Source organism: Thamnophis elegans, chromosome Z (genome assembly GCF_009769535.1).
Source record: "Thamnophis elegans isolate rThaEle1 chromosome Z, rThaEle1.pri, whole genome shotgun sequence".
NCBI classification, from domain to species: domain Eukaryota; kingdom Metazoa; phylum Chordata; class Lepidosauria; order Squamata; family Colubridae; genus Thamnophis; species Thamnophis elegans.
Window position 1 is genome coordinate 86110179 of NC_045558.1, and position 23702 is coordinate 86133880.

General features: G+C 39.6%; 1 protein-coding gene across 1 annotated transcript in view; it reads left to right on the top strand.

Annotated features, from left to right (window-relative positions):
* PCGF2 (polycomb group ring finger 2) overlaps window positions 1-11927 on the top strand; it is a 58645-nt gene extending 46718 nt beyond the window's left edge. Inside the window, 5 exon segments of the mRNA XM_032235558.1 lie at window positions 3641-3689; window positions 4284-4382; window positions 6839-6919; window positions 9924-10148; window positions 11385-11927. Of these exon segments, the coding sequence (XP_032091449.1) occupies window positions 3641-3689; window positions 4284-4382; window positions 6839-6919; window positions 9924-10148; window positions 11385-11405 (475 nt within the window). The 3' untranslated portion in view covers window positions 11406-11927.
* Window positions 11928-23702: the final 11775 nt, after the last annotated feature.

Genomic DNA, 23702 nt, shown 5'->3' on the forward strand with positions numbered 1-23702 from the left:
CAGACGCATTCTGCAGGCTTCAGCAGGGCTGGAGGAAGGGAAAAGGGCCCCCATTTTGGTGAAACACAAGCAAAAATGAGACATTTTTCACCAAAACGGGGGTGTTTTTGCCTTTTCCCACCCCCCCAGAAACACTTTGCAGGCTTTAGCAGGGCTGGGGGAAGGGAAAAATGCTCCCATTTTGGTGAAAAACTTAGGGGCATTTTTGCCTTCCCCCATCCCTGCTGAAGCCTGCAGAGTGCTCCTGAGGGCCGGGGAGGACAAAAACTTGGTGTGTCTTATACACCGGTACCTCTTATAGTCTGAAAAATATGGTAATGGGCATATTGGGTGCAGGAAGGGAGAAAAGGACTCTTTAGGCACACAGCCAGTATCTCAGCCACACAGGATGTTATGAAACAGCTAACTAATCTGCAAACATCAACTCCATCAACTTAATCAAGATATTACAACACAGCCAACCAATCTGCTTACAGCAACAAAGCCAGCACAACCCCCCCCCCCACACCAGTATTTATAGAGGTACGGCAGCTCCGATCACGCTTTGCTCGCACAGGCACGAGGCCGAAGACACCAGCCTGAGGATGATGAGTGGGACCTCATCGAAATGTTGCCAAGATATTCTCAATCTTATACAGGAAAAGACCTGAACACCAAAACCTGCATAGGCATACAAACATATATATATATGTTTGAATATGTATATGTATATGTACACACCACATTTTACACACACACACACACACACACACACACACACACACACACACACACACACATTTATTTATTTATTTATTTCCTGGCAACAATGTAAAAATGGTTTGCCATGATTTTGTTTCAGTTTTGGTGTCTCTTGTTTTCCATTCAATATTAAGTAGAGACCTTAGTTTTTCAAGATTTAAATGCTGCCATTCAGCTACCTGAACCAAATCCATATCCATATCCACAAATCTCCCCCTCCATTAGACATTTGGGGAAAGGTAGACTTGAAGAATATATGCTGCACATTCCTTTTCTATTCCAAAATTTCTAATGAAAAGACAGAAATGTCACAATCTGAATAATTTTTAATGGGGGGAGGGGCAAATGAAGCACCAGCGAAACCTGTGGACTTAGTACACTTTGATGTCAGTAAGTTATCTGACAAAATAGACCACAACCTACTTCTTGGTAAAATAGAAAATGTAGGATAGACAACATTACTACCATATGAATTTGTAACTGGCTGACAAACCACACAATATGTAAAGGGAATTTCATCTCGTGCAATGAGGTATCCTAGGTTCTGTCTTAGCCCATTATTTTTCAGCATCTTCACAAATGATTTAGATAAGGGAATAAAAGGGGAACTCATCAAATTTGCAGGTGACACCAAGTTGGCAGGAATAGCTAACACCCCAGAAGATAGGCTGAAGATCCAAATGGATCTTGACAGACTTGAACACCGGGTTCTCTCTAAAATGAAATTCAATGGAGAAAAAGGAAGGTTTTACACTTAGGCAAGAAAAAAAACAAATGTAAAAGTAGCAGTAACTGTTAGAGGGATCTTGGGAGTCCTAGTAGACAGTCACTTAAATGTAAGCCAGCAGTGTGTGGCAGCCACCAAAAAGGCCAATGCAATCCTAGCCTCCATTAACAGAGGGATAGGATCAAGATCATGTTGTGTTAGTACACTTTTATAAGGCCTTAGTAAGACTACACTTGGAATACTGTATCTAGTTTTGGTCACCATATTATATAAAAAAAGTTCAGATTCTAAAATGAGTGCGGAGAAGAGTAACAAAGATAATTAGTGGGCTGAAGGCTAAAACATATGACATAAAGACAAACTTTCATTACCTTCTCACATCCTTTTAGAATACAGGATCAAAGGAAGCAAAGGACAAATAAGACTGCTGAGGATTTGCTCCTGTATAACAGAGAAAACGTTCATGTCCACCTCAAACCATTAGATTGTTTAGCACAGAATTATCAATGCTGACTGGTATCATCTCTCCAGGGGTTCAAAAATACTTGTCGTTTTTTTTTGGAGATTTCGGTTACTGAACTAAGTATCTTCTGTATATAAAGTAGAGGCTTTTCTAATGGCATATATAAACTACCCATCTTCCACAATTAGCAATTTTTATTTCTGTTTTACAACATAATTTTTTAAAATTTCTTTTATCCTTTTTTACTTTTACTTTTTTACCTTTGTATGTGGGTATCTAGTGAGCAAATAGTGAGGAAATGATTTAGAAAAATGAAGTAGTTCTGCCCAAACTTTGCAACCATCACATTTACATTTACCAGATACAGTGTTACTTAAAAGTTTATGGACCCTTTTATTTTTCAATATTCCTGCATAAATATGAACCTAGTATGAACTATTTTTACACGTCCTAAAACTGGATAAAGATAATTCAATTATATGAATGAGACAAAAATGTTGCTGTGTACTTATTCTAATTAGTCTCTAATTACCTCTTCAAATGAATTGATAATCCTAGAAATCCACATACTTTTGCCATACATACTGTAGATATGTAGTTTTGGATTATTTTCTTTAATAAATAAATGAACAAACAAGCACAATGTTTTGTTTTTTGACTCATTTGCTTAATTGGGTTCTCTTAATCTATTTTAGGATGTGAGAATAACAGATCATGTTTTAAGTCATACTTATGCAGAAATGTTGAAAATTCAAAAGGGTTCACAAACTTTTAAGTATCACCGTAGAAAGTTATATCCTTTCTCAGTACAGTTCTTGGCCTCTTCCTAATTCTTATTATGTCTTATTCCCTATCTTCAGTATGCACTGAGAGTTAGTTATGGTAATTTATATCCCCTTCAAGTTAATTTAGAGATTACACAGCTTCTCTCTTAGATGCAATTTGGCAAACAGTGATTTGTACATGTATATATTTGTCTGGCTCTTAATGAAAAACAGAAATATTAATTAGGGTGAAAGGACAATACTGATGGCAGAGCCATCAATAGCATATTTCCCATTGCTTCCTTTTTCTAAGGATAGGTCCCTATTTTCTGAGATTGCTTCTTGTAAAGTCTTATGCCATTAACACTAAAGGAAGATATTTTACTGCATAAGCCACAATGGCAAACGATGCTCCCACCCAAATCAAGGTGCTTAGTCTTTAATACTGATAGCCAAAACAGGTCTAACACAATTGCCTCAGCCTGGAAGTAAAAAAAATGCATTGTCGTTGTCACAATCATCATCATCCTATTTTCAGCCATTTGCAGCATGCAAACCCAGTTCCTCCAAATACTTATTTTATTCTGCCTAATAGTACTTTATTACAGGTAAGTTTTTTTTAAAAAAAAACATTAGAAAAGAATGCATGTAGAAATAATCATATTTCATACTTATTGTTAATTGACTCCGAGAAGCCTGATGGTTACTAAAAATGATTAAGTATCAAACAATTTTTCCCCATAAGGAATAATATAGTGAATCGCAAAGCAACCAACACCGACAGGCTCTAGCTTGTCTAAACAAATGATGAGTATCAGGACAATGTTCCACATCAAAATATATTGAGTACCAAATCTGATAAGTTTCAAAGCAGTTGACTATCAAGGTACCACTGTATCTGCATTTTTACACATATTTAACTCATTTGTCTTCTTAATTCTTCAGAGATGAAAATAGAGGGACTATTGAAAATGGAAACATAGAAAAAGATAAGGTGAGGTACATCATGGTGTGGGTTCTGTATTTAAACAGCTATATGTTTTAAGACTGACAACTTTTATAGCAGCAAACAGCTAGGGTTTCCTGTGTATATTTGTTACCATCTAGCGGCAATATGCATCCTCAGATTGTGTAGCCTTAGTATTTTATTATTTGGAAGAAAGTTATAGGATATGGATGTGAAGAAATTATTTATATGAAACCTAAACTTAAATCATATTATTAAAAATAATCTTGATCTTGGGCTTAAGTGAGCTCCTGGGCATACAAATGTCAGCATTGTTTGCTTTACTTTCTGCTACTTTCTTTTCCATCAATATGACTTCCATATTTCTTTTTTCCCCCTTTTGTTTCTTTATATTTTGCCTTTCCCTTTCCTTTCCCTCCCCTCCCCTTCCTTGCAGACTTTTTCTCCTTCTTCCAAACTCAAGCTTCATCCCCCCTTTGCTTGTGATCTGAGAACTTCTTGCATTCCTCCCCCAACCTTCACCCCTTAATTTCCATACCTATTTCAACTTCAATGTCCTGCTGTGCAGTCCAGCCCACTCCAATTAAAACCATCTCTTGCCTCTCTCACATTCCTCTGTAGAAGAACAGCATGAGATTCCTCCGATGTCCTGCTGCTATGACTATCATGCACCTGGCTAAGTTTCTCCGGAACAAGATGGATGTTCCCCCTAAATACAAAGTAAGTTTCAGGCATGCACCCACCATTCTCCTGGTCCAAGGGCTGAGGTTGCTGCTGATCTTTTGTATATTTACAATTCTTCATAGTTAAAGGTAAAAAAAAACCCAAATCTGCAGCTCCTCGTACTAGCTTCTCCAAATATAGAGTTGGCTAAGCTCAAAAATCAAGATGGAATAGTTGTAGTTTGTATGTTCTCTATCTCTCTCTCCACCCAAAATCAAGAAGGTAGAACGGAATTTGTTGTTTTAAGGATTTAACAAAAACTTAATACAACATTATTTTCCTAATTGTTTATTAAAACAATGTGGTTAAATATTTCCATGGGCATAGAATCAACCAGAATGTATTTATTCTCCTATTGGATCAATATTATTGCATCCCATTCACTCTGAGTAAAAATAGGACTGTTTTATATTATAAACTAAGCCCATTGTCTAGATTATTGTGGCATAGACAAGATATGTATATGCATTCCCCCCCCCCCCGCAACTCAACCTATATTTATTTCTTAATAACTCCATATGAAATTAGGCTGGGAACTAACCGTGGCTTTCAGATTTCCTTATCTTCACAGCTTGACAAGGAGAGGGGGGAAGGAGGGAAGGGGAAAGAGAAACATTAAGAAATACAGGTTACTGGATTGGACTTCTTGGAAAGACATGGTGGACTGAAGATAACTTTTCAAAAAGCGGAGACAATTGCAGCAGAATGAAGAGTTGGCAAGTAACCTGCCTCTTTATTAATTCTTAGCCAAGGAGAGAACTTGAGATCACTCACAAGTGCTTGAGAAATCTGCTTCTCATGAGGAGACCTCAAGACAGCAATCACCAGTGTTTTTAGAGCTCTGGGAGACAAAGGAGTAGCCATCTTGGTCAAATTACATTTGGCCTTTAAAAGGCTACTGGGTTTGCATAGATCTTTTTCTAATCACTTTCAGAAACTGTTTGGTAACTGATTTTTAGCCTTTACAAATCTTTTATTACAAGGTTTAATAACAGTGGACGAGTTTTTTTCAATCTTTAATAAAAGAAATTTTAAATATAAGTTGAAGGATTTCTTTTGTAATAAACAGTAAAAGACTGATTAAAAATTTGATTTTAGAAATTTAGAAACATATTAAGGGTCCAATTAAATTTGAAATAAGTTTTGGGAATTAATTATAGAGAGGCTTTAATGTGTGGAAAACTTTTATTTTGAATGCTTTAAAAACATAATTAAGACTTTAAAAATTGGATGTTAGAGGATACTAGGAGAAACTAAAAATTATCTTTAAAGGAGAATACCATTCAAACTCAATTTATTAATACAGAATTGAGCAAAATATTTTAACATTGGCCGTACTGAAGGAAATTTTTTGACAATGAACCTGGAAGTTGATCTGCTGAATGTCTGGCTTTATGGTTGGATTGCATCTAAAAGTTGTTATGAAAGAGGAACAAGTTTTACATTACAATATTGAAAGTGACATTCACGTGGATTTCAAAACAAGCCATATGATTGATAAAGAAAAAAATATTGCATTGAACAAGCAACAAAAATCAGCTGATGTTTTAATAATTAAAATAAATATATCAAAGAAGTAGCAGCCTTGTTAGGTGCAAGGAACCAGAAAAACATAATGAATGGATCAGAATGATTTATTTATTGCAAGTTTCCTATTGGCGGGAATCTAGCTAGAATAATGTACTCACTATAGAAATTGCTAGATAAGCAGTGCAAGGTTTAGGAAAGATCTGCTTTCCACCACTTCCTCTCCACCAGCAGTTCAAGGCTAGCTAGTCTTTCCACTCCTCCCCTCACTTCAGCTACAGATTCCACTATACAACACAAGAGAGTGACCTGGATAATTTTCCTACACTGTATTTATCAAGGAGGCTTGTTAAAACTTTTTAAAAAATTGTGAGATGAACAAAATGAAAATAAATCAATTTCTAAGACAATTCAAGGGGTTAAAGAGTGAGATTTTTAGATGTTTCAGAATATAGGAGAAGGAAGGGATATAAAATTGGTTTATTTGATCAAGGTTAAAGTAGATGTTATTTCTGCTAACACTTAATGGACTTTTGCAGACACTAGAGCTGAAATAATGAGGTTTTATTTATAGATAAGAGATGGGATATGGGAAGAAGAAATCATTTGTTGTATTTTAAGAAAAGATGGTAAGTTATTAAAATTGTTTATACTTGTAAAGAAGGTGGGAAATATATATATATTTCTTTTTCCCCCTATATCCTTATTTTGTCCTTTTTATTTTTCTTTATATAGTTTTCTGCACCCTTTTTTATTCTCTCTTTTTAGTTTGCTTTTATTGTGTCGTAAATTTAAATAAATTTACTACCAAAAAGAGATATTCAGGTTACTGAAATCTGTTCCATATTTAATATTTATTCCATATTTAATATTTAAATTTATGCCTGTGTTATATAATTCTGCATGTCTTAAACTTTGTTTATTAGGTGGAAGTTCTCTATGAAGATGAACCTCTAAAAGAATATTACACTCTCATGGACATAACTTATATCTATCCTTGGCGAAGGGTTAGTAAGAAAAAAAAATGCTCTATTTGAAAAAAAATTAACTTGCATCATCTTAATGAGATTTAATTTTCACACTAATGAGCAAATTTGGACAGATTTTTAAATTTCAATATATCAACGTGGGAATTAAAGAAACTTAGAATTTTAAAAAACATCTGGGACTGTATTAAAATGTGTTCATTAATGGAGAAAAGCGAAAGATAAATAACAGCTTAGTCAGTCACTTGAAAGTTATGCTTACACATAAGGCTAATAAAATTTTGAAGTTCTCCATAATATTTTGTAATAAAATATACTATTGTCCAGCCTTTTAAAGCTGGCAAGCTCAGGAAACAAGAACCACTTGGATTTCTTGACTGATTTTTTATTGCAGGTAAGGTAATATAATAGAATCTTGGAAGACTGCCAAAATAATTCCCCAGATCAATTTACAACCAAGGATTTCTTTTGATACTTTGCCCTTCCTCTGGACTGAGGAATCTTTTAGTAACAGACTTACTGCATTCTCTTTGCCCCCAGGGTCTGTTAGGGACTCCATCACAACTACAGTAAAATACAATCATATTTCAATAAATTGTTTTTAGAGTGTTATTTGTCCATGAAAAACATAATGCATAGATTTTTTAACCAAATAAAACAAAGCCAATCCAAATAAGAGGGTAGAAACTGATTTTTTTTTTAGGAGAGTCAAATTATTTTAAAAACTCTGAAATTTTAGCCTTACTTTGGAATGAAAGTAGGAATTATGTGAATTTAAGATCTGAGGAATGCCAAATTCAAGAAGCTTTTAAAATACATATCAGATATACTGTAAGTGCACTTTCTTCTCCATTCAAAGACATCCTGAAATGGAGAAGGAAAAAATTAAGATTCAACTAATTTTACTTTTGTTCTTTGTTTTGTTTTGTTTGTGCCTTTAAGTCAATCTTGATTTTTGATGACTTCATGGACTAATCCTTGCAGTTTTTTGGGGAAGGTTTTGGAAGTGGTTGTCATTGCCTCTTTCCTAGGGCTGAGAGGTTGGGCCAAAGTCACCCAGATGGCTTTATATCTAAGACAGGACTGGAACTCACATTCTCCCGGTTTCTAGCCTAGCACCTTAACCACAACATCAAACTGCCTCTTTCCAACTAAAAAACATATAACTTAATTGTAGGCTTAAAGATGCTTCTTTTTAAAAACTGCAACTCGGCTGTTTTTTCCTTGAGAAAGAAGACTACGACATTTAGCTTCTCACCCAAGAAGTTTCATCAGTTTTCTTCTTCTTCTTCTTCTTCTTCTTCTTCTTCTTCTTCTTCTTCTTCTTCTTCTTCTTCTTCTTCTTCTTCTTCTTTTTTTTTCTTCTTCTTCTTCTTCTTCTTCTTCTTCTTCTTCTTCTTCTTCTTCTTCTTCTTCTTCTTCTTCTTCTTCTTGGAAAAAAACAGTCCAGTTGCCCTTTGAAGAAAACAACCATGACTGAGAATCTCTATAGACATTAATTATTGGCTATTTATAAATTTTACATATGTAAAAAAAGCATTCAATAGTTCCAAAACATATTCTAGGTTTAGTTGGGGAAAGCCTTTGTATGACCACACTAGGAAGTTTGGCTTATTATGTGTTGGTTCCAAGTAGAAGCAGAGCATTATTCAAATTAGGCAATAACTGGTTCCTGAGCAGGTAAGAGGTAGAGCAAACTATGCAAGAGGAGATGGGACTGTGGGACCCATAGATTCAAGAGATAGATTCTCACTGTAGATTCTCTTTGTTGCTTGGTTTTTTGGGGAATGGAAGGTAAATGCGACATATTTAATCTGAACCATTTCTTGGCTGGCATCGTCAAGCAAACAGAAAAGTAAGGTACCAAATTGCTTAGTTTTCCTCACCTTGGTAAACAAAAACAAAAAAATTAAAACCTGGTGCATGAACTGGACCAAACTGGGTAAATAACCTCCTTGGAGATGTGTTTTCTTACTGGTGGTGATGGTGATTATTGACTCTCTCTACAGCCAGTTCTCAAAATTCCTGGTTTTAAACAAAAGCTTATGATACCCATCTGTCTATCAGTCAACTAATCAACTTATCAACCAATATTTATATACTGTCCTAATCCAGTAGATGTGCCAAGTATTGTATAAAATCAAGATGTATTGTTTAAAATATAGTTGTTCACTTACAATCCTTCATAAGGGGCCAAAGGCCTGCTTGACACAAAACATTTTTTTAGTATTTTTAAAAGTCAGCAAAGTGTCCAGACATATCTTTGCAAATAGTGCATTGCATGAAGAGCCAATAAAGATAGTCCTCTGCTTAAGACTACAATTAGGGCCAGACAATTATTAAACGAGTCATACACTATTTTATGATCTTTTCACATGATTGTAGCAAAGCATTGCAGTTGTTAAGTGAATTATGTGATTATTAAATAAATCCAGCTTCCCCATTGATTTTGCTCATCAGAAGCTGGCTGGGAAGGCTACAAATAACAATCACATGACTCCAGAATGCTGCAACCATTGTAAATACATGCCCGTTGCTAAGTGCCCAAATTCTAATCCTTTGACCATAGGGATGTTTCAATGTTGTAAGGACAAGAACCAGTTTGTAAGTTACTTTTTTCAGGACCATTATAACTTTGAATAGTCATTTAATAAATAGTTGCAAGCCAAGGTCTATCTCTATTGGGAAAGCTTGCCTTCTGGATTTGCTATCTCTCATGAGTTGGAATCTGGAACAGGGCCGCTCTATGTCTGGACCAGTAGCAAGATCATATTTAATAAGGTGGTCTCTGGTACATGGTTATTTGCACTGGATAAATAACTGCCTGAGGACCATGCCACTAGGTCAATATTAAAATATACTGACAAATGTTTTAACTCTTGTACAGCTGCATTTTTATGCATTTTTGGTTTTATAATTGTTAAAATTATTCCTGATGTTTTACTGTGCTTCTTTGCCATCGTTTTCTTTTGGAGAAACAGCAATATGCAAGTTGCTAATACATCCTGTTTCTTTGCTTCAATAGAATGGCCCTCTCCCACTGAAATATCGTGTTCAGCCAGCCTGCAAGAGGTTAAAACTGTCTTCTCAACTTCCCAACTCAGAGTGTACCAACACCAGTGGGGCTTCAGAGTGTGAATCTGTCAGTGACAAAGCTCATAGCCCAGCCACCTTGCCGGCTACCACCTCCTCCTCATTGCCAAGTCCTGTCACACCTTCCCATGGCTCCCCAAGCTCCAATATCACCACTGTAAGCATTCCAACCCATCCTGCTACTGGTGCCATGCTAAACGGCACCTCGAACTGCCACCAGATGCAACCTTTGGCCAGCAGGGGGCGCAAAACAATGGTCAATGGTAGCCCAGTCATGTCAGCCTTGACTTAAAAGGAGCATTATTTTTATTGGATTCTGAGTTTTATATATATATTATGTATAGATAAGGACAGCGGTGGATGGGGTGGGGAAATTATACATACTTATTTTCTATCAACTGACCAGATTTAATTTAAGAAAAATGCAAAAAGAAAAAGAAAAATCCAAACCCCTTTTTTAATTTTTCAAATAAAAATTGTGATCTTGTATCTGCATGGTGGCATTTGTATAAAAACTGCAGCCCTTTCTGTATTATGATTGTTCTTTTTATTGTAATTATTTATGTCCTTGATTTGTAGTGAGGTTTGATGCACAGTTTTGGAAAGAAAAAATGCACAGTCCCAAATCAACCAGGCTCTTATAGAAGCACATATGGCTTTTCTGGCTCCTTTTATCAGATGACTGTCAAAAGGAGCCAGGAGACTGATTACTTCCTTCCCTACCCATCCCCAGTCCATTTTATGCATCTCCATTTCAATTATGTATTTTTTAGTCCTATATTTTTATCCCTCTCTCTTAAGCATCTTGGTTCCAAAACTTGTCAAATCAAGCTGCTTTTAAACAGAAGGTAGTAATAGATATTTTTGTGCTTGGAAAGGGGCAACAATGTGCTAATGTTTTGTGATGTTACGGTTGCTAGACATTGTAGATATGTACTGTATCCAGAACAATAACATGGCCTGGAAAAAAAAAGGGTTAACAACTTCTATAAGCAGAGAGAAAAGAGTCAAGGCAGGAAGCAGAAGCTTATAAGGCCAGAATTTAGTATTTGGATTGTAGATGAGGATGAGGATGAATATGTTGATCTGCTCTAGTTCCCATAATCATAGTAATTACTTGGTCTTTTCTTAAATGGGAGTCTAGAAATAGATTCCAAAGCTGCCTCTTTGGTGGCAGCAGGTTCCCTGTTAATGGTTTAAAACTACATTTTCCATAATCTCAATTGATCCCTTACTAAAATAACAGTATTGAGGGTAGGTTCTTCATCTCCACAGCAATGGACGATGATGCTGGAAGACACAATAAATTACAAGAGGGGATCCTATCAATGTCTGAAAAGGCCTTGGTCTAGTAATTAATTAATTCTTATGTTCCACTTGTTTTTCTGTTCAGAAAATGCAGAATTGCAGTTGAAAGCTGAAGGGATACAGTGCCTTCGACTGGCATAGCATCACTAGCCCTTCGTGGAGCAGTTTACATCATTAACCACAATATGGTTGTCTTGGCGCCTTGTGCTAAGCACTTAGTTGCTGGAATAATTGTCTTGAAGCTTCACCTTTTATTCATATGCCCTTTCTTACATGTGTTCATAAAGTCTGTTTTCAGAGTACATCTTTGCTTTGGTTTTAAATCTTTTCAGTCATATATTTCCCTATCAAACATTGTGGGACAGTTTGCACACTAGCAGTTCTTTATCAAAAATCTCTTGGTTGTCTACATGCATTGGTTCCCAGGACCTGGCTAGAAATGGGCTAGGGACAATTCAGAAAGTCCACTACTTCCATGTGACTTTCCTAAGCAGATTTGGCTGGCCAATGTAATAGGCAAATGATTCATCCATACAACTCTTTGACCTTTATTAGAAAAGCAGTTTTATAATCCTTACAATTCTTGTTCTAAGAGCTACAATACTTGATAGTGGTTTAAATTTGTAGAGTAGTAGAACTACAGTCTTAATTTCCACAATTTGAATTTCTGAAATGCCTGCTGCAATTCTCAGCATTGTTTATAGCAGGGGTGTTAAACTCATGGCAGCCTGCCGTCACATGATGTATCATGACTTTTTCCCTCTTTGCTAAACTGGGGGTGGGGGTGGCCAGCGTGTAACACATCTGGCCCGCAGGCTGCAGGTTTGACATCCCTGTTTTATTGTATAGTATAGTTTAGATATTTCTCAAATTCTGTGGTCCTGTGACAGCCTAAAATAATTAATTCATGGGATTTCCCCTCCATAAGGTAGGCCTCAACCTACAACCACAATTGAGCCCAAAATGTATGTTGCTAAGCAAGATCGTTAGTAAGTTTTGCCCCATTTTATATTTCTTGCCACAGTTAAGCAAATCACTGCAGTTGTTAAGTTAGTAATATGCAGTGACGTGCGGTGAGGATTATGATTGGTGAGGCAAGAGCGCAGCAGCAGCAAGAAGCAACGTCCCCGCCGCTCTGTCTGACAGGCAAGGCATCTCGCATTTATGGCGGAAATAAATGTGAGATGCCTGTCAGACACAGCGGCAAGAACGTCCCTGCTGCTGGCGCGCTCTGCCGCCTCACTCCCCACCTCCTCCAACCCCACCACTGTGTCCGACAGGCCAGGCGTCTCGCATTTATGGCGGACATAAATGTGAGATGCCTGGCCTGTCGGACACAGCGGCGGGGACGGAGGAGGCGGGGGGGGGGCGAGACAGCAGCTGGCAAAGAAAGGGGAGAGAAGGAGGAGGAAAGGGAGAGGGGAGCAGGACGAGGCTCCCAGTTGGGGGGAGAGGGCTGCCCCTCTCTTCTCAAACAAACTCTCAAATTGAAAGAGAGTTTGTTTGAGTGAAGAAAGAAACACACACACACACACACACACAAATTACTCACAATAAAAAATTACTAATAAAATTACAATAATTTTGAATTTCCCCTCTTCCCTCCGTCCGATCCACATACCTTTTCCAGCTGTGGATTTCAACTCTCCTCTTGTCCACCCGCCATGATGAAAATGTAAAAAATGTAAAAATAAAACGGCAACTTAGGCAAGATTTGCTGCTGCCAGATCAGGAGGCAGAGAACCACGTGCCTCCTTTGCATAAGGAATTTTTCACTTTTTAACCCTTGCTTAACTCTGAGCAAGGGTTAAAAGGCAAAAAATTCCTTATGCAAAGGAGGCCCGTAGTTCTCTCGCCTCCCCCTGCAGTTAGCACTAAGCAGATTCAGAGTCATTCACTGTGACTCTGAAGTCTGGCAGCAACTACCTTAGCCTTTTTCCTTTTAATTTTTATTTTCTTTTCCTCATGACACTGGTGAGGCCCCACCTCCCCTCACTGCACGTCCCTGGTAATATGGTTATTAAGTGAATCTGGTTTCCCCATTGATTGCTTGTCACAAAGTTGAAAAAGGTGATAACGTGAGCCTGGTACATTGCAACCATCATAAATGGTTGCCAAGCATCTGAATTTTGATCATATGATGCTTCAATGGTCATATGTGTGAAAAATGATCATAAGTCACTTCTTTCAGTGTCATCGTAACTTTGAACAGTCACTAAATTAACTGTCATGAGTTGAGAACTACTTGTATTATTCATGGTGGTGGAAGCAACTGTCATTTTTATAAGCAGCTGCCTAAAATGCTGAGTATAGTGGTGCCTTCTCTTCTTGGCTTCTCTTCCTGACCTCACATGTCTTCTCATCAGACCTCACTCTGCATGGTGTAGCCCCTCCCCTCCTGCTTTGGAACTCTGCAGTCTTTGAATTCCCAACTTTCGTACTTTTCCACCTTTTGGCAATCCAGAAATATGTGACCCTCCCGCTTCCCCTGCTCTAATCCATTTAGTGGTGGTCATGGTATTATAATCCTTGATTTGGCAAGCAGATGAGTTTGTGGAAAGCCAGAATTACCTTATTCCAAGTCTTTGGAATGAGAAATATTTTAGTAGCCTTTATAGAAACCCATTCTGCATTTTTTTTTAAAAAGTTTGTTTAATCTTGTAAATTTGGGTTGGAAAAAAAATACAGTGCCTTTCCAAAACAAATTTTATTAATATGCTGAGGTGGTGAAAAGAGATTTGTGATTTAAATTGATGGGGATGGAATCTTTTCTTTTGCTAATTTGTGCTTCAAGATGGCCAGATGGAAATGCACAACTTCTAAAGGGAAGAGATTTCTTCTTCCACCATTTTCAATCCTTCCCTTTAGAGAAGAACATGGTACCTAGAATTACTACCCTCCTCCTCATTCCTTGCTTTTCCCTTCCCCTCATGTCCCTTCCCTTCCCAGTAGGAAGGGTTAACTAAACACAAGCACATTTTCTATTTTTGAAAGTTAAATCCCAGGGATTTTGGTTGTTTTTCCTGTAGCTGTTTCTCTGTAAAGCAGCTATTCGCACAAGTGCAATCCATGTTTGGAAATAAATTTTCATAGATAACTTGGTTGTACCAGAAGTGTAGAAAGCAGCTTGTCATGGGGACAAAAATATGCAATGGGTAGGAAGAGGAAAGGTGTGTTAGAGGCCTGTGGTGTGTTCCTTTCAGGCCTTTCCTTTTCTACCCTCTGCTTGTAAGCCAGATCAACTGCCAGCACAATAAAAGCAGTTTTAAAACCTGCTCCTACTCTCCAGCTACTAGCTATTTTAAGAGTCTGGTGGACTTTGCACAACATGATGTTTGAAGAACAGTGTATTCTTCCCCTTTTGCCTGTCTCTTTATGTGTGCTCACCGAATGAGAAGAAAGACTCACTGCCCTAAGAAGAACTCTCCCCAAATTCTCTTTTTTCCACCTGACCCTTCCAGAGGCAAGACTTTAAGACTGCTTTGCTGTCAAGCTGATTCTTTCCATACCTCCTCCTCTTAATTGTCTCCTTGTTGCTTATTCTGTCTTCCAAGTAATGCTGAGCAGTAGCTATTCTTGAATTAATTTCCTTGACTTTTTAAAATTTAATGTGTAAAGAAGAGGGGGTTGTCGAAGTTTTGTGCTTTCAGCATCATTTGTGATAGTGCCATAATGTCAAGTGTAAGTGTATGCGGAGGAAACATGATAATAGTGCCAGGCATAAATAATCTGTTACTGTGGAAGTTGCAAGTCCCATATGATATTTAGGTAAATGAATTTAGAGCAGGATTACCTGCACTGTTCTAAAATGATTCTGTTCACCAGTCCAGTTCTTTTTCTTTAGAATGACCACCTTCTGTTACCCTAGCATAACTTGCTGGCAAATTGCTTTGCATCTCTTGCCATCTCTTGAGTTGGTAAACTGGAAAAGGCACTGTCTCCCATTGGGCTCTGAATTTGGCCCTAGGGCTTCCAGTTGTCATCCTACACATTCATTAATGTTTTGTCACACCGAGGTACTGAAAACTCAGAAGGGGTAAAGTGGTACTTCAGCAATTTTCCTGAACCCAGATTATATGATCCATTGTTCCCAGCCAACATTGTGCTCATTCTAGTGATCATTTCTTCTTATCTTATTCGCTGTGAGTGAATTTGGTACTGCCAGTGGCATTAGGTCTTGTTGAAAAGTTGCTGGACTTGGAAATTGGAAACGTTTTTCTGTCTTTGTATATACTGAATAAACTGACCAAGGCAATTAAGAAGCCTAATGTTTTCTTCTCCTTTTACTACTTATCCTTTTTGTATTTTTTTTTAATATGGTACAAACCAAATTGCTATGTATGTTTGCAAACCTATATGATGTTTTAATGTGCTGTAATATATTCTGATATTCATATATTGTTATTGGTTAAAACATTTGTATCAATAATGCAGTTTGTAAATGGTAATAAATGATACGATTTTGTCCTTCAGTCTTGGTCTGGAATATTTTGATGGCTTGTTGTGTGTTGCAAATTTTGTTTTCCTCTCAGATTCCAAGTTATGCAAAAGAATCATAAATTATTGCACTTATAGAGGAAAAACTCATTAAAGGCAAAATGGTGATGGATGGGTATTATTTTAGAAGTTGTGGTGGAGTCTAAAGTGCTGATCATGGTCTTATGATCCTCTAATCTGGTAGTTTTGTGTTGTAGTGAGACTACAATGTCCATAATTGCATTATAAAAGTTGTAATCTCATTAAATCTGAAGGGTGCTAGGAATGGAAAGATGATAAAAAGTAGCAATTTAAATTGTCATTGTCATATTTGGATATCCCCTATTTAATATTCATCTTCTTTCCTCATAATCCCTGGCACCTCAATTTGCCTTTTTAATGTGTTGCTCACATAACATGGATGGTTTTTTTTTAAGAGAGCTGAATTAAGCATGTGTTTAGTTAATAAATGTGATTCTCCTTTCAACTGCACATTTGAAACATAATACATGTGGTTGCTACGGAAGATGATGGCCTTTCTCAGGACTGCAGGCAGGCAGGCGAATCAATATTTTGAATAGGGAGAATATACCTTGGCAGCAATAGGCACCAGCCCAATACAAATACTCTTCAGAGAATACCCTTCCGCCACAGCATAGAAGCCTTTCCCCCAATTCCTAATTAATTGGATGCAGATTTTAAAAAGTCATATACTCTAGTATCTGTTATGTATACCATATTTTTTGGACTATGACACCTCCCTCCCAAAGTGGATGAAAATGTTTGTGTGTCTTATAGAGTGAACATTGCGGCAGGGGGAGGGGGGTTGGTGTCGTGCCAATCAGCTGTTCTAGGCAGCAGGGATTGCCACAGCCACCTGTTCAATGGTACCTGCTTGCTGCCAATCACCACGATTGGTGCCGAACGAGTTGCGACAGTGAATGGGCTGCAGCGAATGGGCTGCAGTGATCTCCGCCACCTAGAACAGTGGATCAGCAGTATTCCAGGAGGTAAATCCAATCGCCAATCAGATGCTCAGTGGTGAAGGCTCCAGCATTCTGGTGGTGGCAGCAACTCAACTCAGTTGGGTAATGGTGGACGCAATAGAGCAGAGCCCTGAAGAGCCATGTGCTGGGGCTGCGATAACGTGCTGAAGCTGACCAGGCTGTTTGCTGCAAGGAGGCTAGATGGATGCTGGAAGGCAGAGGCAGATTTTTTTTTCTTGTTTTCCTCCTCTAAAGCTAGTGTGCATCTTATAGTCCAGAGCATTTTATAGTCTGAAAAATATGGTATATATTTTTAAGGGTGACAATAAAAATGCACCGAGCTCCTACCACTATGGCTTGGGTACACTTCCTAAATCCTTACCTTTTCAAGGTAAGCTAGTACTTCTAACAATGTTGAAGTTCAATGAGAGTTGAACATTTACAAACTGGTATAATTTCTCCTTTTGCAAAATCTAATGTTCTGAAGGGTCTAATTCAGCAGCCTTGCTGACTTATACTTCTGAAATTTCAGTCAGCATTGATTTAAAGCCAATCCCATAACCAGGAGAACTGGATAATCTGGAACTGAGATGTTACCGCATGTTCTACCCATTATCCCATTCCTTATCGAGGAATGGGATAATGGTTTATCAGCTAGAAAGCATCCCAAAATGAGGCATCCAGGAAAGAGTTCTTTAAGCAAGTTGTCACTGCTTTCTCTTGATGCACAAGAGATTTACACTTTGGCCTCAAGAAACATTTACCTCCTTTAGACACTAAGTGACTGCTCAGTCCTTTCCTTCAGAAAAACAAGGGTCAACATAACGTCTGTCTCAGAGGTGGGTTGCTGCCGCTACTACCACATCAGCTGAACCGGTAGCAGTGGCGGGAGGCTCTGCCCACCCACATGGAACTTCTGCGCATGCGCACAAGCATGCATGCCAACGCTCTCAAACCAGTAATAAAAAAAATTAGCAACAAACCTCTGGTCTGTCACATTTGTCCAGGATTATGTCTGCATTCTCAGATAAGACAATACAAAGTCCATTGTTGTATCCACCAGGACAGGTAGATTAGTATCAGTTAGTACTGATATGAGCAATTATTTCTGCAAAATACTGTAACAATGAAAACAGCGGTACAATGCCAATCACATTTATCCACCTTTGTTTCTCCTCCAGTAAGTCTAAATCCCAACAGAGAGTGTGGTATAGCCATCGCACCCGCTATTTATCTCAACCTGGAAAGCCAGATTCAATATCTGTCCAGTTGAGTGTGTGAGACCACACTGAGTTTAGTGTAGGGCTAGATGAGGAGAACAATGGCAGATCAATAGAACAATATTGTACAATAAAATGACAAAACAATTTTGGGACTCAAATAAAATTCACATCCACCCACTACATCTGTACTCCAGTGCCTAGGGGAAAGTCAAGACTTCATTGATTTTTAAAGTTCATTAAAGTTCATCCATATCTTGGGGAGACTGGCTGAGCTGTAAGGCAGGCCCCATAAATCATGCATCTGAGGTCCATTTGTGACTCTGCTTCACCAAGAGCCTATCTTGCCGAATTATTAGATCTGCTAAGTCATAGCAAAAAGACCCCACAGGTTTAGGGCTGTCTGTGGATGGAAAGGGGAATCAGGATGGCAGTTGTGATGGTGATCAGAGCCCCTCCCCTTTTCTATATGCAATGGCATTTATTTTCACTTCTTCCTTCTCACTTAACCATTTATTTTATTTAAGATTCAGCTGCTTTCCATGTTAGAGGCTGATAATTGGTAGCTTCAGGAAATATACAATAAATGGTGATGACTTTTTTTTCTGTCAGGGACTGAATAGTACCTTATTCTTAAACATAAATTGGATATAAATAAACCTTATTGTATTGTTGTGGCCTTATCAAGGCTAAATTGAATACCACATTGTTTTCAGAAGATCATGACAGTGAGAAAAACACTGTTTGCATTCTAAGTTTTAGAATTTAAATTTAGGCCATCTTCCAAGGATTTTCAACACAGAAACCTTGTCAAGCAGGAGCTGTCTAGGACAATTAATTGAACATGGCGGTCTGCCATACCAACTTCACCGTGGTGTCCCTCACCACAGCCGAACCATGGTGGGTGTTTATCCTCAGCTGGCCTTCCACTGGCATTTTTCTCCTACTACTTGGTTGTCTGCCACTGATCCCCATCATCTTCTCCGGGGTGATTTTCAGAGTGACGTTTGTTGCGCTGATCGATGATCTCTAGCGGGCCAGGGATAGAGGACATTCCTCTATCCTAGTGCTTCTTGACCTCTCAGCGGCCTTCGATACCATCGACCATGGTATCCTTCTGCGACGGTTACGGGAGGTGGGAGTGGGAGGCACCATCTTAAGGTGGTTCTCCTCCTACCTCTTGGACAGGTCGCAGTCGGTGTTGGTTGGGGGACAGAGATCGACCCCTAGGCCTCTCAAATATGGGGTGCCGCAGGGTTCGGTCCTGTCCCCCCTCCTATTTAATATCTACATGAAGCTGCTGGGTGAGATCATATGTCGGCATGGGATCAAATATCATCAATATGCGGACGATACTCAATTGTATCTGTCCGTCCCGTGCCAACTCAGCGAAGCAGTTGAAGTGATGTGCCAGTGCCTGGAGGCTGTCAGGGTCTGGATGGGAGTGAACAAGCTTGCACTCAATCCAGACAAGACTGAGTGGCTATTGATGCTGCCTCCCAAGGATGGTCCAGACATTCCACCTCTTAGCCTGAGCCTGGGGGGTGAAATTATACACCCCTCGGAGAGGGCCCGCAATTTGGGTGTCCTCCTGGATCCACAGCTGACATTAGAACACCATCTGTCAGCTGTGACCAGGGGGGCCTTTGCCCAGGTTCGCCTGGTGCACCAGTTGCGGCCCTACCTGGACCGGGAGGCACTTCGAATGGTCACTCATGCCTTGTCACCTCAAGACTGGATTACTGTCAATGTTCCCTCTAATTTTTTTTCAGTGTGAGTTGGAAAGTATAGTGTTTGAGCTGCACAATTTCATGCCTGAGCACCTAAGAGAGCAACAGTTTGAACTGCTGTCACGTCTGCTGGACATTTGCACAACATTCCAAGCGTCAAGCGCCGATTGCTAGCAAGGTTTCAGCCTGATGAATGCCAGGCATGAAAAGTGCCACTCAAACACTATACTTTTCCGCTCACCCTGAAAAAAAAAAGGCTCTCTGCTCAGCTTTTACATTGTTAGACTGGCTAGAGAGAGACATGGCACCAACAGCCTAGGTCCTGGCATTTTGCAGGCAACCTGTCCTCTCACATTCCTTTGGAATGCAACCCATCACATTTGAATTAGATTTTGCCAATTATCCTATTGGAAGATAATCCTATTATTCTAAAATATGACTAACTCAATATTAAAAACTGTAAATATTTAATGCTGATAAATAATAGCAGTAATTGTTATTTAGTATGATTAAAATCAGTATTGATATATCAATATATCTATCAAAATTGACAATAAACACTAAAATAACAATACAAATATATAACATGGAATATAAATGTAATAAATATAATATATAAATGCAACATAAATGTAATAAAATAATTTATCATGAAACTCTCCCCCTTTAAAGTAGTAAGATCAATTAAATAGTCTAGCAAGTTTGGACAATATGCTATATGTTATGTTACTTAAGAATATATATACCTCAGAATTAGATACAACATCCACATCATTTCCAACTCAGTCAATAAAATCATATGCTATGCCAAAACTATTTTAAATAAAGATATGAAATTAATCAAGTATTGCATTTATTTTTCAAAATGAATGTACATTTTTTTTTATTATTTAAGTTTTGTACCCTATCTTTTCTAATTAACGTTAACTTTAAAAAGATGTTACATCAGACTACAATACAAGTAATTAAATGAAGACTAAAATAAGTGTTTTGGCATATTGAGCTTTTTATATTTCTTTCTTATATTGCTTCCTTAGTTGAGAACTTGCTCCTCAGCTTACTTACGCATTAACTGTTTGTTGCTTTTATGGTTTATTCATTCACTGCTCCATCTTCAGTTTTTTTCACAGGGGGCAGGGCTTCCTTCCTTCCTTCCTTCCTTCCTTCCTTCCTTCCTTCCTTCCTTCCTTCCCTCCCTCCACTCCTTTGGCCATCAATTTTGATCCAACTCTCTCTCTCTTTCTCTCTCTCTCTCTCTCTCTCTCACACACACACACACATTCTTTGGGGGGGGGTTGAATTACTCCACCTCACTGTGCAAAGTCGGCGCAGCATGTGTTCGGCCCCCGCTTACGCCAAATCAAATCCGCGGCCAGCGGGACCAGGGGGTTGCATTTCAAAGCCGCCAGTCCTCTTGCTTCTTCTCCTTCACCGGCAAAGCTCCCGCTGGTGCCCCCGCCCATGGCAGCGGCGGTGGTGCCTCCCCCTCTGCTCGGAGCACCTCAGCTGGGCTCTGGGTTACCCCTGCTGCCGCCTCCACCTCCGCCGCTTTCCTACTAGCTTCCGCGGCCTCAAAAGCATGGCAGAGGAGGAAGGGGGAGGGATAACGCGGGGGTCAGCTCAGGTGCTCCGCGTGGAGGGAGAGGCACCACTGCCACGGGCGGCTCATCAAAACAAGTCTGGGGAGGTCCTTTGCGGGCGGCCAGTTCTAGCTGCCTGCAAAGGACTTCCCCACGTTTGCTTTGGTAGAAATCTCTGCACGGCAGTTAGAAACTGCTGCGCGGGGGTTTCTTGCCACGTGCACGGCCGCGCAGCCGCGCACCTTAGAGGGAACAATGATTACTGTAACACGCTCTACATGGGGCTGCCCCTGAAGAGTGTTCGAAGACTACAGTTGGTCCAGAATGCAGCCGCGCGAGCGATAATGGGTGTACCTAGATACACCCATGTTACACCTATCCTCCGCGAGCTGCACTGGCTTCCCATTGGTCTCCGGATGTGCTTCAAGGTGCTAGTCATTACTTTTAAAGGTCTACATGGTATAGGACCTGGCTACCTGAGAGACCACCTCCTGCCATTCACCTCCTAACGACCAATAAGATCGCACAGGTTGGGCCTCCTCCGGGTGCCGTCGACTGGTCAATGCCAGCTGGCAACCCCCCAAGGGAGGCCCTTCTCTGTAGCTGCACCGGCCCTGTGGAACGATCTACCCATTGAGATCCGGACCCTTACCACACTCCCGGCCTTCCGTAAAGCGACCAAGACCTGGCTGTTCCGGCAGGCCTGGGGCTGTTGATTAATATCCAGCCCCACTTAGACTGAATGGATGGTGTATCAATTTTAATAATTGTATCTTTTCTTAACTTTTTAAAATGTTTTTATCTTGCTTGTGAGCTGCCCAGAGTCCCAATGGGAGTGGGCGGCATTCAAATTTTATTAAACTGAAACTGAAACGTTTGTCTCCAACCAATTGGCTACACGGGACAAATAGCCGTGCAGTGCAACTGGGCAGCTCCTCTCCACCAGGTGAATTTTCCCGGGGGCAGCACAGTGCCCTGTCACCTCAAAAGGGAGGGCACTGGGCTCCACCCCACAGTTTCTGCTGCTGCTATTGCTCATTGTGTCCTGCCTGACCCTCCTCTGTGCCCAGATCCTCTGGGAGAGAACTGGGGGCAGAGCAGAGCCAGGCAGGACACAACAGGCAATAGCTATCTCCTGAAAGGCTGGGGAAGGGAAGGCCCTGTCCCCAACTGGGAGATGTGGGGGGGTTATCTTTTCTCAAGTCTGTAGCTCCCATTCAGGGCCACAGAGTCCTGCAAAAGTGACAACAATGAACAATGGTGTCCTATTGTCTCCAAACAGGGATGCATGTTCTCATGCCTTAGAAATGCTAGGCTGGTTTTTTGTGTCTCATCCCCATCTCCCACCCTGTGAGATGAAATTCTCCAACTTGAAGAATTGAGGGCAAATGTGCAAAAAACTTGCAACGCTTCCCTCTCAGGGAGGGCCCTCATTGGCCCTCTCAGAAGTCCAGCTGCCCTGTTCTGCCTCCCCCTGGCTGGGAAAGGGGGCGGGTGAGGTTGCTGCCCTCACTGCTGTCAGCTGACCCTAGGCTTTGGTGAGGGGCTTCCTTTCCCCTCTGAGATTCAGCCCAGTGTTTGCTTCCTAGCTAGATGGAAGCAGCTGCCTTCTTATTTTGGGTGACTTGCTCTCAAAAACCTGATGTTACCCACTTCCCCAGCCACACATTCCTTTTTTGTTCTGGAGGTCTTGGCAAAAACGCATATGAATAAATCATGTGAAGGAAGGGGGGGAAAAGATCTGTCCCATTCTGATCAGGAAAACTATGCAAACCTTTGGAATAGCAACACAAAGAGTTACAATAGTTTATATCAGGTTATGGCCACATGATGGCAACAAAACCTAACACTTCAGAGCATTCTAGAGGTTTGAAATAATAGGAGGTGACCAAGTATAATTCTTCCACATGTTGTTAATTTAATTGTCTCAGCAATCCTAGCTACTCTGAACAATAGAAATGCCAGGAACTGGTCTTCAGACATATGTAAATGATTATACAATTGGTCATATAAACAGCTACGCATTGATATAGATATAGATATAGATATAGATATAGATATAGATATAGATATAGATATAGATATAGATATAGATATAGGGATAGGGATAGGGATAGGGATAGGGATAGGGATAGGGATAGGGATAGGGATAGGGATAGAGATAGAGATAGAGATAGAGATAGAGAGAGATAGAGATAGAGATAGAGATAGAGATAGAGATAGAGATAGAGATGATAGAGATAGAGATAGAGATAGAGATAGAGATAGAGATAGGGATAGGGATAGGGATAGAGAAGATATAGACATAGATACATAAAATACACACTCTTTTATACATGCCTGTTCTTGGGAGGAGCAGGGCTTAATTTAGGTAAGGGAGTCATTCTTGAAAATAGTTTTTAGTTTGTTTA